Below are 19,068 nucleotides of genomic sequence, written 5' to 3'. Positions count from 1 at the left end.
AACAAAGATTTAGATGTACTTGTATCATAGGAGTGAGTAGCTTAAGTTGAAGTAATACAGATTTAGATGTACTTGTATCATATCAGTGGGTAGCTTAAGTTGTAGTAACAAAGATTTAGATGTACTTGTATCATAGGAGTGAGTAGCTTAAGTTGAAGTAATACAGATTTAGATGTACTTGTATCATATCAGTGGGTAGCTTAAGTTGTAGTAACAAAGATTTAGATGTATCATAGGAGTGAGTAGCTTAAGTTGAAGTAATACAGATTTAGATGTACTTGTATCATAGCAGTGAGTAGCTTAAGTTGAAGTAATACAGATTTAGATGTACTTGTATCATATCAGTGAGTAGCTTAAGTTGTAATAACAAAGATTTAGATGTACTTGTATCATAGGCGTGAATAGCTTAAGTTGAAGTAATACAGATTTAGATGTACTTGTATCATAGGAGTGAGTAGCTTAAGTTGAAGTAACAAAGATTAAGATGTACTTGTATCATAGCAGTGAGTAGCTTAAGTTGAAGTAATACAGATTTAGATGTACTTGTATCATATCAGTGAGTAGCTTAAGTTGTAATAACAAAGATTTAGATGTACTTGTATCATAGGAGTGAATAGCTTAAGTTGAAGTAATACAGATTTAGATGTACTTGTATCATAGCAGTGAGTAGCTTAAGTTGAAGTAATACAGATTTAGATGTACTTGTATCATAGGAGTGAGTAGCTTAAGTTGAAGTAATACAGATTTAGATGTACTTGTATCATAGCAGTGAGTAGCTTAAGTTGAAGTAATACAGATTTAGATGTACTTGTATCATAGCAGTGAGTAGCTTAAGTTGTAGTAACAAAGATTTAGATGTATCATAGGAGTGAGTAGCTTAAGTTGAAGTAATACAGATTTAGATGTGCTTGTATCATAGGAGTGAGTAGCTTAAGTTGAAGTAATACAGATTTAGATGTGCTTGTATCATAGGAGTGAATAGCTTAAGTTGAAGTAATACAGATTTAGATGTGCTTGTATCATATCAGTGAGTAGCTTAAGTTGAAGTAATACAGATTTAGATGTGCTTGTATCATAGGAGTGAATAGCTTAAGTTGAAGTAATACAGATTTAGATGTGCTTGTATCATAGGAGTGAGTAGCTTAAGTTGAAGTAACAAAGATTTAGATGTGCTTGTATCATAGCAGTGAGTAGCTTAAGTTGAAGTAATACAGATTTAGATGTACTTGTATCATATCAGTGAGTAGCTTAAGTTGAAGTAATACAGAATTAGATGTACTTGTATCATATCAGTGAGTAGCTTAGGTTGAAGTAACAAAGACTTAGATGTATTTGTATCATAGGAGTGAATAGCTTAACTTGAAGTAACAAAGATTTAGATGTACTTGTATCATAGCAGTGAGTAGCTTAAGTTGAAGTAATACAGATTTAGATGTGCTTGTATCATAGAAGTGAATAGCTTAAGTTGAAGTAATACAGATTTAGATGTGCTTGTATCATATCAGTGAGTAGCTTAGGTTGAAGTAACAAAGATTTAGATGTGCTTGTATCATATCAGTGAGTAGCTTAAGTTGAAGTAATACAGATTTAGATGTGCTTGTATCATAGGAGTGAATAGCTTAAGTTGAAGTAATACAGATTTAGATGTACTTGTATCATAGGAGTGAGTAGCTTAAGTTGAAGTAATACAGATTTAGATGTACTTGTATCATAGCAGTGAGTAGCTTAAGTTGTAGTAACAAAGATTTAGATGTGCTTGTATCATAGGAGTGAGTAGCTTAAGTTGAAGTAATACAGATTTAGATGTACTTGTATCATAGCAGTGAGTAGCTTAAGTTGAAGTAATACAGATTTAGATGTACTTGTATCATAGGAGTGAGTAGCTTAAGTTGAAGTAATACAGATTTGGATGTACTTGTATCATAGCAGTGAGTAGCTTAAGTTGTAGTAACAAAGATTTAGATGTGCTTGTATCATAGCAGTGAGTAGCTTAAGTTGTAGTAACAAAGATTTAGATGTGCTTGTATCATAGCAGTGAGTAGCTTAAGTTGTAGTAACAAAGATTTAGATGTACTTGTATCATAGCAGTGAGTAGCTTAAGTTGTAGTAACAAAGATTTAGATGTACTTGTATCATAGGAGTGAGTAGCTTAAGTTGAAGTAATACAGATTTGGATGTACTTGTATCATAGCAGTGAGTAGCTTAAGTTGTAGTAACAAAGATTTAGATGTGCTTGTATCATAGCAGTGAGTAGCTTAAGTTGTAGTAACAAAGATTTAGATGTGCTTGTATCATAGCAGTGAGTAGCTTAAGTTGTAGTAACAAAGATTTAGATGTACTTGTATCATAGCAGTGAGTAGCTTAAGTTGTAGTAACAAAGATTTAGATGTACTTGTATCATAGCAGTGAGTAGCTTAAGTTGTAGTAACAAAGATTTAGATGTGCTTGTATCATAGCAGTGAGTAGCTTAAGTTGTAGTAACAAAGATTTAGATGTACTTGTATCATAGCAGTGAGTAGCTTAAGTTGTAGTAACAAAGATTTAGATGTACTTGTATCATAGGAGTGAGTAGCTTAAGTTGAAGTAATACAGATTTAGATGTACTTGTATCATAGCAGTGAGTAGCTTAAGTTGAAGTAATACAGATTTAGATGTACTTGTATCATAGGAGTGAGTAGCTTAAGTTGAAGTAATACAGATTTGGATGTACTTGTATCATATCAGTGAGTAGCTTAAGTTGAAGTAATACAGATTTAGATGTACTTGTATCATAGCAGTGAGTAGCTTAAGTTGTAGTAACAAAGATTTAGATGTACTTGTATCATAGGAGTGAGTAGCTTAAGTTGAAGTAATACAGATTTAGATGTACTTGTATCATAGCAGTGAGTAGCTTAAGTTGAAGTAATACAGATTTAGATGTACTTGTATCATAGGAGTGAGTAGCTTAAGTTGAAGTAATACAGATTTGGATGTACTTGTATCATATCAGTGAGTAGCTTAAGTTGTAGTAACAAAGATTTAGATGTACTTGTATCATAGGAGTGAGTAGCTTAAGTTGAAGTAATACAGATTTGGATGTACTTGTATCATATCAGTGAGTAGCTTAAGTTGTAGTAACAAAGATTTAGATGTATCATAGGAGTGAGTAGCTTAAGTTGAAGTAATACAGATTTAGATGTACTTGTATCATAGCAGTGAGTAGCTTAAGTTGAAGTAATACAGATTTAGATGTACTTGTATCATATCAGTGGGTAGCTTAAGTTGTAGTAACAAAGATTTAGATGTATCATAGGAGTGAGTAGCTTAAGTTGAAGTAATACAGATTTAGATGTACTTGTATCATAGCAGTGAGTAGCTTAAGTTGAAGTAATACAGATTTAGATGTACTTGTATCATATCAGTGAGTAGCTTAAGTTGTAATAACAAAGATTTAGATGTACTTGTATCATAGGCGTGAATAGCTTAAGTTGAAGTAATACAGATTTAGATGTACTTGTATCATAGGAGTGAGTAGCTTAAGTTGAAGTAACAAAGATTAAGATGTACCTGTATCATAGCAGTGAGTAGCTTAAGTTGAAGTAATACAGATTTAGATGTACTTGTATCATATCAGTGAGTAGCTTAAGTTGTAATAACAAAGATTTAGATGTACTTGTATCATAGGAGTGAATAGCTTAAGTTGAAGTAATACAGATTTAGATGTACTTGTATCATAGGAGTGAGTAGCTTAAGTTGAAGTAACAAAGATTAAGATGTACTTGTATCATAGCAGTGAGTAGCTTAAGTTGAAGTAACAAAGATTTAGATGTACTTGTATCATAGCAGTGAGTAGCTTAAGTTGAAGTAATACAGATTTAGATGTACTTGTATCATAGCAGTGAGTAGCTTAAGTTGAAGTAACAAAGATTTAGATGTACTTGTATCATAGCAGTGAGTAGCTTAAGTTGAAGTAATACAGATTTAGATGTACTTGTATCCTAGCAGTGAGTAGCTTAAGTTGAAGTAATACAGATTTAGATGTACTTGTATCATTGGAGTGAGTAGCTTAAGTTGAAGTAATACAGATTTAGATGTACTTGTATCATAGGAGTGAGTAGCTTAAGTTGAAGTAATACAGATTTAGATGTACTTGTATCATAGCTGTGAGTAGCTTAAGTTGAAGTAATACAGATTTAGATGTACTTGTATCATAGCAGTGAGTAGCTTAAGTTGTAGTAACAAAGATTTAGATGTATCATAGGAGTGAGTAGCTTAAGTTGAAGTAATACAGATTTAGATGTACTTGTATCATAGCAGTGAGTAGCTTAAGTTGAAGTAATACAGATTTAGATGTACTTGTATCATAGCAGTGAGTAGCTTAAGTTGAAGTAATACAGATTTAGATGTACTTGTATCATAGCAGTGAGTAGCTTAAGTTGAAGTAATACAGATTTAGATGTACTTGTATCATAGCAGTGAGTAGCTTAAGTTGAAGTAATACAGATTTAGATGTACTTGTATCATATCAGTGAGTAGCTTAAGTTGTAATAACAAAGATTTAGATGTACTTGTATCATAGGAGTGAATAGCTTAAGTTGAAGTAATACAGATTTAGATGTACTTGTATCATAGGAGTGAGTAGCTTAAGTTGAAGTAACAAAGATTAAGATGTACTTGTATCATAGCAGTGAGTAGCTTAAGTTGTAGTAATACAGATTTAGATGTGCTTGTATCATATCAGTGAGTAGCTTAAGTTGAAGTAATACAGATTTAGATGTACTTGTATCATAGCTGTGAGTAGCTTAAGTTGAAGTAATACAGATTTAGATGTACTTGTATCATATCAGTGAGTAGCTTAAGTTGAAGTAATACAGATTTAGATGTACTTGTATCATAGCTGTGAGTAGCTTAAGTTGAAGTAATACAGATTTAGATGTACTTGTATCATAGCTGTGAGTAGCTTAAGTTGAAGTAATACAGATTTAGATGTACTTGTATCATAGCAGTGAGTAGCTTAAGTTGAAGTAATACAGATTTAGATGTACTTGTATCATAGCAGTGAGTAGCTTAAGTTGAAGTAATACAGATTTAGATGTACTTGTATCATAGCAGTGAGTAGCTTAAGTTGAAGTAATACAGATTTAGATGTACTTGTATCATAGCAGTGAGTAGCTTAAGTTGAAGTAACAAAGATTTAGATGTACTTGTATCATAGAAGTGAGTAGCTTAAGTTGAAGTAATACAGATTTAGATGTACTTGTATCATAGCAGTGAGTAGCTTAAGTTGAAGTAATACAGATTTAGATGTACTTGTATCATAGCAGTGAGTAGCTTAAGTTGTAGTAACAAAGATTTAGATGTGCTTGTATCATATCAGTGAGTAGCTTAAGTTGAAGTAATACAGATTTAGATGTGCTTGTATCATAGGAGTGAATAGCTTAAGTTGAAGTAATACAGATTTAGATGTGCTTGTATCATAGGAGTGAGTAGCTTAAGTTGAAGTAATACAGAATTAGATGTACTTGTATCATAGCAGTGAGTAGCTTAAGTTGAAGTAATACAGATTTAGATGTACTTGTATCATAGCAGTGAGTAGCTTAAGTTGAAGTAATACAGATTTAGATGTACTTGTATCATAGCAGTGAGTAGCTTAAGTTGAAGTAACAAAGATTTAGATGTGCTTGTATCATATCAGTGAGTAGCTTAAGTTGAAGTAATACAGATTTAGATGTACTTGTATCATAGCAGTGAGTAGCTTAAGTTGTAGTAATACAGATTAAGATGTACTTGTATCATAGAAGTGAGTAGCTTAAGTTGAAGTAATACAGATTTAGATGTACTTGTATCATAGCAGTGAGTAGCTTAAGTTGAAGTAATACAGATTTAGATGTACTTGTATCATAGCAGTGAGTAGCTTAAGTTGTAGTAACAAAGATTTAGATGTACTTGTATCATAGCAGTGAGTAGCTTAAGTTGAAGTAATACAGATTTAGATGTACTTGTATCATAGCAGTGAGTAGCTTAAGTTGTAGTAATACAGATTTAGATGTACTTGTATCATAGCAGTGAGTAGCTTAAGTTGAAGTAATACAGATTTAGATGTACTTGTATCATAGCAGTGAGTAGCTTAAGTTGTAGTAACAAAGATTTAGATGTACTTGTATCATAGCAGTGAGTAGCTTAAGTTGAAGTAATACAGATTTAGATGTACTTGTATCATAGCAGTGAGTAGCTTAAGTTGAAGTAATACAGATTTAGATGTACTTGTATCATAGGAGTGAGTAGCTTAAGTTGAAGTAATACAGATTTAGATGTATCATAGGAGTGAGTAGCTTAAGTTGAAGTAATACAGATTTAGATGTACTTGTATCATAGCAGTGAGTAGCTTAAGTTGAAGTAATACAGATTTAGATGTGCTTGTATCATATCAGTGAGTAGCTTAAGTTGAAGTAATACAGAATTAGATGTACTTGTATCATATCAGTGAGTAGCTTAGGTTGAAGTAACAAAGACTTAGATGTATTTGTATCATAGGAGTGAATAGCTTAACTTGAAGTAACAAAGATTTAGATGTACTTGTATCATAGCAGTGAGTAGCTTAAGTTGAAGTAATACAGATTTAGATGTGCTTGTATCATAGAAGTGAATAGCTTAAGTTGAAGTAATACAGATTTAGATGTGCTTGTATCATATCAGTGAGTTGCTTAGGTTGAAGTAACAAAGATTTAGATGTGCTTGTATCATATCAGTGAGTAGCTTAAGTTGAAGTAATACAGATTTAGATGCTAAGAACATTTTTTCATATTTTCAGTTAACAGTTGAAATTACTGTACAAAAGAAAAGGATGTGTTAATATTTTTTATAATATATACTTTTAGTTTCAAAATAAAGAATTAGGAAAACATTTCAAACATTATGAATATTTAATATGATGTGTGATGTTTCAGTTGTTTTCTTGGATTGGAGAAGTTGCACCTGATCCAAGTTATCCGCTAAACACTTACTACAACAGTGAAAGAGATAGGCTGGACAGCTACAAAGCTGGAGTAAGTTTTCAGGTTTGAGTATTGATATTACTGTAACAACTGTGGTGTTTAAAATGAATAAGGTTCAGAGTTGGACCATACAACCAACAAATGCTAATGTTTGAAACAAGTTAGATCTATAATAAACTAATACAGAAGATGTGTTGATGTAACACAATTTCAGGTCTACAGTCAACTGATACAGGGCATGTTAATATGAGACAAGTTCATGTCTAAAGTCAACTGATACAGATGTGTTAATATAATACACTTTCAGGTCTAAAGTCAACTGATACAGATGTGTTAATATAATACACTTTCAGGTCTAAAGTCAACTGATACAGGGCGTGTTAATATAATGCAAGTTCAGGTCTAAAGTCAGTTAATACAGAAGATGTGTTAATATAATGCAAGTTCAGGTCTAAAATAAACAAGTACAAATGCATTTCATTTAATAGTCAAGACAACCTGTACCATTTAGTTATTCAAAATGTGTCATTGTCAAAATAAATTAGCTGTGTTCTTGACGTGTTCACTGAAACTTCTCTATCACAAAATGATTTAAATATGTGATAATATGAATCTTACAGAATGCTATTTTAAGTATAAAAAGCACACATTGTAGTTAGTCTATATGAATATTATAGTATTGTCTGTGGTATGTCTATTTAATTATTTTGCAGGGTGTGGATGGACCTCTTCCACATTTAGTATGAAGGTTCATTAGGTCCATGTGGAGTATATACAAATTTTCAGTTTTGCATTTTCTGGTTTTTATAAGCATTTTTTGTATTTTGCACTACCACTTTATCTACTGTAAATGGATTTTCACCAACTTTGTATGACGTTCATTGGGATATACATACATATCTGTAGTTTCACGCTTTGTGTTTACATGGATTTTGTGAAACAACATATAAAAGAAGCAGCTTTTTGTGTCCTAAGATAACCTTTCATTAATCATGAATTTACATAACTTCCATCTATACAGAGGATTAGTACTCCAACTTTCACATATTTTATTATCAGATTGATGAAGATGTTAGTCTTGAAGAAATCAAGTGCAGTGTTCTACCTGTCATCCAGACATCAAATGTCTTGAGAACAAGAGACTATATAATGCCTTGGCTTCAGTCTAATGTAATTCAACCATTTCTTCTTGTGGGACCTGAAGGTTGTGGAAAAGGGTAGACAACAATTTTATTATCAGTTTCAGTACTCAAATGTTAAACTTGTGTCTACAAGAAAGATAATTAACTTGAAACTAATGAGTTAGAGTTATATTTCTCTACTTATACAAAGAAAGTTATATTTTGTATGAATATGTAAAGATTAACAGTTTTTATCTTGCTTTTCATATACTACTATAGTACCACGACACTCGGTGTTCTTAACTTGCTTTTCATATACTACTATAGTACCACGACACTCGGCAGTTCTTAACTTGCTTTTCATATACTACTATAGTACCACGACACTCGGCAGTTCTTAACTTGCTTTTCATATACTACTATAGTACCACGACACTCGGCAGTTCTTCACTTGCTTTTCATATACCTCTATAGTACCACGACACTCGGCAGTTCTTAACTTGCTTTTCATATACTACTATAGTGCCACGACACTCGTCAGTTCTTAACTTGCTTTTCATATACTACTATAGTACCACGACACTCGGCAGTTCTTAACTTGCTTTTCATATCCTAATGTGGTATCATGATATTCAAAAGAATTTTACCTGCTCTTCATATGCTAATGTGGTATCATGATATTCAACAGTTCTTTATGTGCTTTTAATATGCTAATGTGGTCTCATGAAATTCAAAAGTTCTTTACCCTACTCTTTATATGCTAATGTGGTATCATGAAATTCAAAAGTTGTTAACCTGCTTTTCATATGCTAATATGGTATCATATTTCATGGATGTTTATTTCATGTATCACACATGATATCAGTGGCTTTTCTGACTTCGATGTTTATTTCATGTATCACATAAGATGCTAGTGGCTTCTCTGACTTGGATGTTTATTTCATGTATCGCACATGATACCAGAGGGTTTCTTAATCTGGATGTTTATTTCATGTATCATACATGATACTAGAGGGTTTCTTAACCTATATGCTTATTTCTTGTATCGCATATGATGCTGGTGGCTTCTTTGACTGGGATATTTTTTTTTTCATGTATTGCATGTGATGCTAATGGCTTCTCTGACCTGGATGTTTATTTCATGTATCACATGTAATACTAGTTGCTTTTCTGACCAGGATATTTATTAATAGCTCACATAAAAACATTTTTAAACTATAATGATTTGTTTTTAATTTTCTGTTTATGCCTTTATCAAATAAAGTTACTGATAAAGAGTCAAGTACTTTTTAGTTGTAATGATTATACTTGTATTCTTTTAGTTAATTTAAAATGATTTTTTTTGGAACTGCAATTACAAATGTCATTTTTTACATGTTTTCTATAGCCTGTTATTACAACACTGCTTTCAACACTTACGGTCAGTTCAAGTGGCAACGGTCCACTGTAGTGCCCAAACTACACCTCTTCATGTTCTTCAAAAGCTGGCTCAAGTTTGCATATCAGTGAACTCCCACTCTGGAAGAGTGCTACGACCAAAAGACTGTGAAAGACTCGTGCTTTACTTGAAGGAACTGAACCTTCCAAAGCCAGACAAGTGGGGAACATGCCAGTTGATTGCTTGGCTTCAACAGGTTGGAATATTTTTGCTTTTCCATTGTTGTTGTATGGTGTTAGTGAATAATACTGTAGTTTCTTTATTTGAAGTGCTTACTTTATCTGTGCCATATAATGTTAACATACTTGTTATGATGGAAAATAAGTAACATTTTATCTCTCAGTATTGAGTTCATAGCCATATCTAAATTGTTTATTACTGATATTTCTGAGCTCTGTATTCAGCTTTTCACATCTCTTGCACCAGACTGGTCAACCTTCTAGTAAGGAACTTTTAGTCATTCATTGTTTGCCATGAATTGTGATTGGAGTTTTGTTTAAGTTTGTTTATCCTGAGAGGACCAGATGCTCGTGACAGTTTCTTTCTTGTTTCATTGTTTCTCTCAGGTTGTTATGTTCCACTCTGTTTTTCAGGTCTTTGTATTCCACTCTCTCTCTCTCAAGTCTTTAGGTTCTGTTGTCTCTCTGAGGTAGCTGTTACTTTTCCTGGTTAAACAGTTTTGTCAATCCTACTACTTCAAAACAGTTAATTAGTTTTTGTTTAAATGGTATTTATTCTGTAATTCCACACTTGTTTTTATCACCTGTAATAAATTATAGACTTCCTCCCACTGTACACCGTGTGATTGGTTTACCACCACAGTTTTAGTAAAAATAAACAGAGGATAATCATTCAGAGAAAATCTTACATGATTTGATACTTCAAGTCAACAAATTTGCTGTATATATATTATATTACCAGAAGCTTTTAATCCCCAACCATAAGTTTAAGGTGCATTTAAATTAAAATTGAATAAACTTCAATGATGATGAACATTTTCCTATAGCATACATTTATCTGTGTTCTGTTTTCAGTGAATGTGCCAAACAAAACAAAATATTTATCTTATCTCAGTTTAGGTATTGTAAACCTAACTGGAAATAGTTAAAGTACACTTCAGTTTTGGAAGTAGTTCTCTGTTAAGAACATTTAGAATTATTTTATAAAATCACTATTGCTCTTTGGTATTGTTGTTAACATTAGTTAAACAAACCACAGGCTCATTTGTAAACAGGTGAGTTGTTTTTATTAAATGCTGTACATGTTTTGATGTAGCTGGTGTGTCATATTCAGAAGTAACTTACAAGGTTACTCTAATTATACCCTTGATTATGTGTACAACCAGTGTGTTCATAATAGTTGTGCCACGTGTTAATGTTAACTGATCTGTTATCTTCATTCAATACCTTATTTCTAGAGGTTCTGTAATATAATATGTAAGCAATAATTATGTTAGTTTGGCTGTAGTCTGTTCCCATAAAAGTAATGTTGGATAATTTGTACATGTTTATTTCTAGAGATTTTCTAATATATAACTAATAATTATCTTACTTTGGCTGAAGAACAGTGTTTTCTGTTGTTTCTTACATATCCTAATTGTTTTTCTAACCTATATTTAAAAATGATTTTAGTTTCACCAATATGTTTTTGTCACATTCAGTATTATATATCCCACTTTTCTTCATGTATCTCATTCTATAGAATGTTATTTATCATACATTATTTTCTATTCTATTTAAATGGTTCATAAACTGTATAATGCTGTATTTACAGTATTAGGGATAAGTGACCTTTCAACTGAGGGTTTGAATGAAAAACACCACTTCTAATAGGAACTGACTGAAAAACACCATTTCTCAGTACAGTTGACTGAAAAACACCACTTGTAATAGGAACTGACTGAAAAACACCATTTCTCAGTACAGTTGACTGAAAAACTACTTCTCAGAGGAGTTGACTGAAAAACATTACTTCTTTTGTGGAATAGGTGTCTGAAAAAACTACTCAGAGGAGTTGACTAAAAGACATTACTCCTTCTGGGGAGTAGGTGTCTGAAAAAACTACTCAGAGGAGTTGACTAAAAAACATTACTCCTTCTGTGGAATGGGTGTCTGAAAAACTACTCAGAGGAGTTGACTAAAAGACATTACTCCTTCTGGGGAGTAGGTGTCTGAAAAACTTCTTCTCAGAGGAGTTGATTAAAAAAACATTACTCCTGTGGAGTAGGTGTCTGAAAAACTACTCAGAGGAGTTGACTAAAAAACATTACTCCTTCTGTGGGTAGGTGTCTGAAAAACTACTCAGAGGAGTTGACTAAAAAACATTACTCCTTCTGTGGAATGGGTGTCTGAAAAACTACTCAGAGGAGTTGACTAAAAGACATTACTCCTTCTGTGGAATGGGTGTCTGAAAAACTACTCAGAGGAGTTGACTAAAAGACATTACTCCTTCTGGGGAGTAGGTGTCTGAAAAACTTCTTCTCAGAGGAGTTGATTAAAAAAACATTACTCCTTCTGTGAAGTAGGTGTCTGAAAAACTACTACTCGGAGGAATTGACTGAAAAACATTACTTTTCAGATTAACTGACTGAAAAATACTACTGTCCAGAAGATTGAAAACACTACAAGAGGAGGTGATTGAAAGAAAGTGTTACTTCTCAAATAGTGTAATTCACAGTGAATGTAATTAACATGTTATGAAACAGTTATAATCTGTTGCATGACATGCAGAAGTTCTCATGACTAAGCCTAATTTATTTGGATTGTATTCTATGTATATCTGCTATTCTACCAAAAGAATTATATTTCAACTATGGTTTATACTGTGTCGATCATAGTCAAGAATTTCTTTAACTGTTTTACACTATTCCAGTTAGAACATTTTAATACATTTTTAGACTCATATTTAACTTTTGGAATTTCTAGCTTATATACATAATTTTCTTTTTAACTAAGAGAAAGTCTATTGATACCAGTTTTTGATTTAAATAATTAGTTTGATCAGGAAAATAAAACATTTTGTTATAATTTTTTGTACAAGGTTGTATGTTATCATGGCTTTTTTGATGAAAATTTGGAGTGGGTTGGATTGGAAGGTATCCAAATTGTTGGGAGCCTCAGTGGTGGAAATTCGCTGGGACGTCACAAATTATCAACTAGGTTTACTTCCGTTGTTCGTATTTGTGCAATGGAGTAAGTACATAAATGATTGTGTATACAAGTTAAATATTTCTAGATATTAAGTACATAAATGATAGTGTATACAAGTTAAATATTTCTAGATGGTAAGTACACAAATTATTGTGTGTACAAGTTAAATATTTCTAGATGGTAAGTACACAAATGATTGTGTATACAAGTTAAATATTTCTAGATATTAAGCACATAAATAATTGTGTATACAGGTAAACAGTTTTGAGTTTATACATTGAGTAAGTAGAATGTTAGGTAACAGTGTTGTTTTGAGTTTATACATTGAGTAAGTAGAATGTTAGGTAACAGTTTTGCTTTGAGTTTATATACTGATCACGTAGAATGTTAGGTAACAGTGTTGTTTTGAGTTTATATACTGATTACGTAAAATGTTAGGTAACAGTGTTGTTTTGAGTTTATATACTGATTACGTAAAATGTTAGGTAACAGTGTTGTTTTGAGTTTATATACTGATTAAGTGTATATATATATATTACAATTCTTTTACATTGGTTAAATGTTTATTTAAATACTAAATGTTTTTAAACATTAAATTTTGTGTACTTTTGAATGATTGTACCAATGACCAAAACATTGTGCCCATTTTAAAAATAAAAAAATATTACAACTAGCTGAGCAGTATTCAGTGTATTGTGTTAGCCACTAACAGCCATTCGTGGTTAGTTGAACACCATACAAAATGTATGTACATCTCATCCAAACAGAAAGCTCAGTAACACAAATAACATTACTAATCAAAAAATAAAAGTTTGCTTTTCCTAAATTTTAGTTCCTTTTCATGGATTATCTCAAAATTTTTGATGTACAAACTACAATCTTTCTTTAAACAAAGAAATGGACCAAAGATATTTTTATGGGGTTTTAATTGTCAAGTTTGTAGCCTTTCTGTAGTTATGATATCCAATTTTTTTTACCTATTAGCTATCCTGATAAAGAAGAACTCCAAAGTATTTACTTTTGTTACTTGAAGCCTGTGCTGAATCATATTCAGGGTGATCATCAAATCTGGAGCAATCCTGGGAAGGTCAAACACTTGGCTGGTTCGATGGTACAGGTCTTAGAACAGGTGGGTTGTGAAAATTACTAATTACACTTGTTATTCCTCTTACAGTATATACATTTTTTATCATAATTGATTTTTGTTAAATAAATCACAATGGTTTAATTTTTCACAAATTAAAATATTATAAAATATTAATTTTTTGTACAAAAAGTAGAAGGATGAAGGGTTAACTGACATTTAAACATTTATCAAATTACAATACCAGAGGTATCAGTACTCAGCAATAGTTAAACATTTTGCCTGATATATCAGTACTGAGGAATAGTTAAACATTTTGCCTGATATATCAGTACTGAGGAATAGTTAAATGTCATACTTTATATATCAGTACTGAGGAATAGTTGAATGTTATATCTGATGTATCAGCACTGAGGAATAGTTAAATGTTATATCTAATGTATCAGCACTGAGGAATAGTTAAATGTTATACCTGATATATCAGTACTGAGGAATAGTTAAATGTTATACCTGAAATATCAGTACTGAGGAATAGTTAAATGTTATACCTGAAATATCAGCACTGAGGAATAGTTAAATGTTATACCTAATGTATCAGTACTGATGAACAGTTAAATGTCATACCATATATATTAGTACTGAGGAATAGTTAAATGTCATACCTTATATATCAGTACTGAGGAATAGTTAAATGTTATACCTTATATATCAGTACTGAGGAATAGTTAAATGTTATACCTGATGTATCAGCACTGAGGAATAGTTAAATGTTATACCTAATGTATCAGTACTGATGAATAGTTAAATGTCATACCCTATATATCAGTACTGAGGAATAGTTAAATGTCATACCTTATATATCAGTACTGAGGAATAGTTAAATGTTATACCTGATGTATCAGTACTGAGGAATAGTTAAATGTTATATCTGAAATATCAGTACTGATGAATAGTTAAATGTTATACCCTATATATCAGCACTGAGGAATAGTTAAATGTCATACCTGATATATCAGTACTGATGAATAGTTAAATGTTATACGTGATCTATCAGTACCGATGAATAGTTAAATGTTATACCTGAAATATCAGTACTGATGAAGAGTTAAATGTTATACCTGATGTATCGGCACTGAGGAATAGTTGAATGATATACCTGATTTATGAGCACTGACGAATAGTTAAATGTTATATCTGATGTGTCAATACTGAGGAATAGTTAAATGTTATACCTGATGTATCAGTACTGAGGAATAGTTAAATGTTATACCTGATGTATCAGCACTAATGAATAGTTAAATGTTATACCTGATATATCAATACTGAGGAATAGTTAAATGTTATACCTGATATATCAGTACTGAGGAATAGTTAAATGTTATACCTGAAATATCAGCACTGAGGAATAGTTAAATGTTATACCTGAAATATCAGTACTGATGAACAGTTAAATGTCATACCTTATATATCAGTATGGAGGAATAGTTAAATGTCATACCTTATATATCAGCACTGAGGAAGAGTTAAATGTTATACCTGAAATATAAGTACTGAGGAATAGTTAAATGTTATACATGAAATATCAGTACTGATGAACAGTTAAATGTCATACCATATATATCAGCACTGAGGAATAGTTAAATGTCATACCTTATATATCAGTACAGAGGAATAGTTAAATGTCATACCTGATGTATCTGTACTGATGAATAGTTAAATGTTATACCTGATGTATCAGCACTGAGGAATAGTTAAATGTTATACCTGATGTATCAGCACTGAGGAATAGTTAAATGTTACACCTGATGTATCAGCACTGAGGAATAGTTAAATGTTACACCTAATATATCAGTACTGATGAACAGTTAAATGTCATACCCTATATATCAGTACTGAGGAATAGTTAAATGGTATACCTGATGTATCAGCACTGAGGAATAGTTAAATGTTATACCTAATGTATCAGTACTGATGAACAGTTAAATATCATACCCTATATATCAGTGCTGAGGAAGAGTTATATGCTTGATAAATCACTGCTCAGGAATAATTAAATATTGTACCTGATATATCACTGCTAAGGAATACCTAAATAAAGAATACCTAAAGCATCATTGTTTGCTGGTAGTTGTGCGTAAGGTCACATAGGAACTTGTTATTTACACTGGATTGTAGATCAATCAGTACCAGGTTTGAACAATACAGTCATGATGTCCACTCTAATATCTTTAGTTGTTTCATGATCAGTATTAAGACCTCAGAAAGTTAGTTCACAATGATGTAACTGAAGAAATGAAAAAACAACATCAGATGTTAGAGATGAACTACTTGATATAAAAAAATATTTATGAAAAACATTTATTTAAATGATAAATAAGTTGTAGAATGTGCATCACACCCTAAGTTTAGTAATGGTGTTAGAAATAAAAATTAAAGGCTAAAACATATGAATAAATCACAACATGAAAAGATAATAACACAAACATTTGATGTTGTTCTTTTAGTGTTAAACTGGTGAAAATGGAAGGGTTTTCTTTACTAAAGATTGTGTAACTTGTTCTTTTAAAGTCAAGAATTTAAAAGTTTTGAAGAATTTTAAAGTAGTTTTGACTATATAATCTCATAGAAGAGTCAAGTATATAATTTGGTGTACATGAGCTTTTACCTGTAATTGGATACAAGACTCAAGTATATTAATTGGCTTACATCAGGTTTTTATTTGCAATTGGATACAAGACTCAAGTATATTAGTTGGCTTAGATCAGGTTTTATCTGTAATCGGATACAAGACTCGAGTGTATTAGTTGGCTTACATCAGGTTTTTACATGTAATTGGATACAAGACTCAAGTATATTAGTTGGCTTACATCAGGTTTTTATCTGTAATTGGATACAAGACTCAAGTATATTAGTTGGCTTAGATCAGGTTTTATCTGTAATCGGATACAAGACTCGAGTGTATTAGTTGGCTTACATCAGGTTTTTATCTGTAATTGGATACAAGACTCGAGTGTATTAGTTGGCTTACATCAGGTTTTTATCTGTAATTGGATACAAGACTCGAGGGTATTAGTTGGCTTACATCAGGTTTTTATCTGTAATCGGATACAGGACTCAAGGGTATTAGTTGGCTTACATCAGGTTTTTATCTGTAATCGGATACAAGACTCGAGGGTTATAGTTGGCTTACATCAAGTTTTTATCTGTAATCGGATACAAGACTCAAGGGTATTAGTTGGCTTACATCAGGTTTTTATCTGTAATTGGATACAAGACTCAAGTATATTAGTTGGCTTAGATCAGGTTTTATCTGTAATCGGATACAAGACTCGAGTGTATTAGTTGGCTTACATCAGGTTTTTATCTGTAATTGGATACAAGACTCGAGTGTATTAGTTGGCTTACATCAGGTTTTTATCTGTAATTGGATACAAGACTCGAGGGTATTAGTTGGCTTACATCAGGTTTTTATCTGTAATCGGACACAGGACTCAAGGGTATTAGTTGGCTTACATCAGGTTTTTATCTGTAATCGGATACAAGACTCAAGGGTATTAGTTGGCTTACATCAGGTTTTTATCTGTAATTGGATACAAGACTCGAGGGTATTAGTTGGCTTACATCAGGTTTTTATCTGTAATTGGATACAAGACTCGAGGGTATTAGTTGGCTTACATCAGGTTTTTATCTGTAATTGGATACAAGACTCAAGTGTATTAGTTGGCTTACATCAGGTTTTTATCTATAATCGGATACAAGACTTGAGGGTATTAGTTGGCTTACATCAGGTTTTTATCTGTAATTGGATACAAGACTCGAGTATATTAGTTGGCTTACATCAGGTTTTTATCTGTAATTGGATACAAGACTCAAGTATATTAGTTGGCTTAGATCAGGTTTTATCTGTCATCAGATTGAAGACTCAAGTATATTAATTGGTTTACATCAATTTTTAGCCGTACTTTAATACAAGACTCAAGTGTATTAGTTGGTTTACATCAGCCTTTAGTTGTAATTAAATACAATACATGGGTGGACTGTTAGCTCAAATTAGCTTGTAATTCTAAATGCATGTAGTTTTACCAATTTTGGTAGCTTTACAGCTAAAAATACTTTATTATTCATCCATATGTACTTGGTAATTTCACCACTTAGAAATGAAAGGAGTAACTATATATTGTTTTGTTGATAAAGTTATAAAGTAGTTTGATATAATGTAGATTGTTTAGTGGATATTTTTATAATGTTTTTCTTGGATCTCTGGAGGAAAATGAATTATATCTTAATCTTGTTTAGGATTGACAGAGAAGCTGGTCCTGAGAAGGTTTGTTTTGATATAAACTATATAAAGTATATGTTTATCAGAACTGTTTGTGACATATGAACTCAGTTTTTATGTGGATCTAATGTTTCAATAGATGAGATCAAAGTTTAGTGCTGATGACCATGGTCACTACCAGTTCACCCACAAAACTTGACACAATGGGTGCTCAGTCTTTTGAGATATGAAATGGCCAAGGGAGAAGATTCTTCCAATTCAACTCCAGATTGGCTTCTTGAAGTATGGTCTTATGAAGCTTGTCGGCTATTCAGGGATCGTTTAGCAGATCAAGAAGCTTGCTGCCGGTTTGATGATATATTAAACAACATTATTCGAGGAGATTGGGGCTTGCAAGCTCTTGATAGGCTAGAAGGTATTTACTGAATTCACACTAATGTTTAGTTTGAGCTATACATGCTAGAAGGTATTTACTGAATTGTTACTGATGTTTAGTTTGAACTACACAGACTGGAATATGTTTACTGAATTCTTAGACAAAGCAGTAGAACAGTATGAACTTTTAAACAAATCCTTTGTTTTGTGTGTATTCGTCCTAGCAACTGATCTTTGACTGATTGTGTTTTCATTGTAGCAGTTACTGCTGTCTAGATTTGTAACATGTTATTTGGTTTTTTTTTAAAGCTGAACAAGGTTTCTTCTAAGTTGTAATCCCTTTGGATGATATGTGACATCATTATAACCAATACAGCTCTTTAGTTTCTTTATATGTGTAACTGGTTCACATGTAGTTGCTTACTTTGGTTCATGTTGTATGTTTGTCTGTGGACTCCCCCAACATTTGTAACTAAGTTGTAACCCCCTTGATTGATATGTGACATCATTATAACTGATACAGCTGCATAAGTAATTAGTTTGATCTGGATCTTCTGTCTGTCATTAGACCTTGGAAATAGGAATTTGGGTACTTCATGCTTATCTTTATAAGAACTGATGTCTGTATTGTTTTGCCATTTTAAACAC

General features: G+C 31.9%; 1 protein-coding gene across 1 annotated transcript in view; it reads left to right on the top strand.

Annotated features, from left to right (window-relative positions):
* The window catches only part of LOC143230147 (cytoplasmic dynein 2 heavy chain 1-like), a 291,177-nt gene that overhangs the window by 157,547 nt on the left and 114,562 nt on the right, over positions 1 to 19,068 (top strand). Inside the window, 7 exon segments of the mRNA XM_076463222.1 lie at positions 6,927 to 7,025; positions 8,034 to 8,191; positions 9,483 to 9,729; positions 12,573 to 12,724; positions 13,667 to 13,811; positions 18,185 to 18,227; positions 18,230 to 18,460. Of these exon segments, the coding sequence (XP_076319337.1) occupies positions 6,927 to 7,025; positions 8,034 to 8,191; positions 9,483 to 9,729; positions 12,573 to 12,724; positions 13,667 to 13,811; positions 18,185 to 18,227; positions 18,230 to 18,460 (1,075 nt within the window).

This window comes from Tachypleus tridentatus, chromosome 10 (genome assembly GCF_004210375.1).
Source record: "Tachypleus tridentatus isolate NWPU-2018 chromosome 10, ASM421037v1, whole genome shotgun sequence".
NCBI lineage: Eukaryota > Metazoa > Arthropoda > Merostomata > Xiphosura > Limulidae > Tachypleus > Tachypleus tridentatus.
This window is presented reverse-complemented; position numbering and strand designations above follow the sequence as displayed.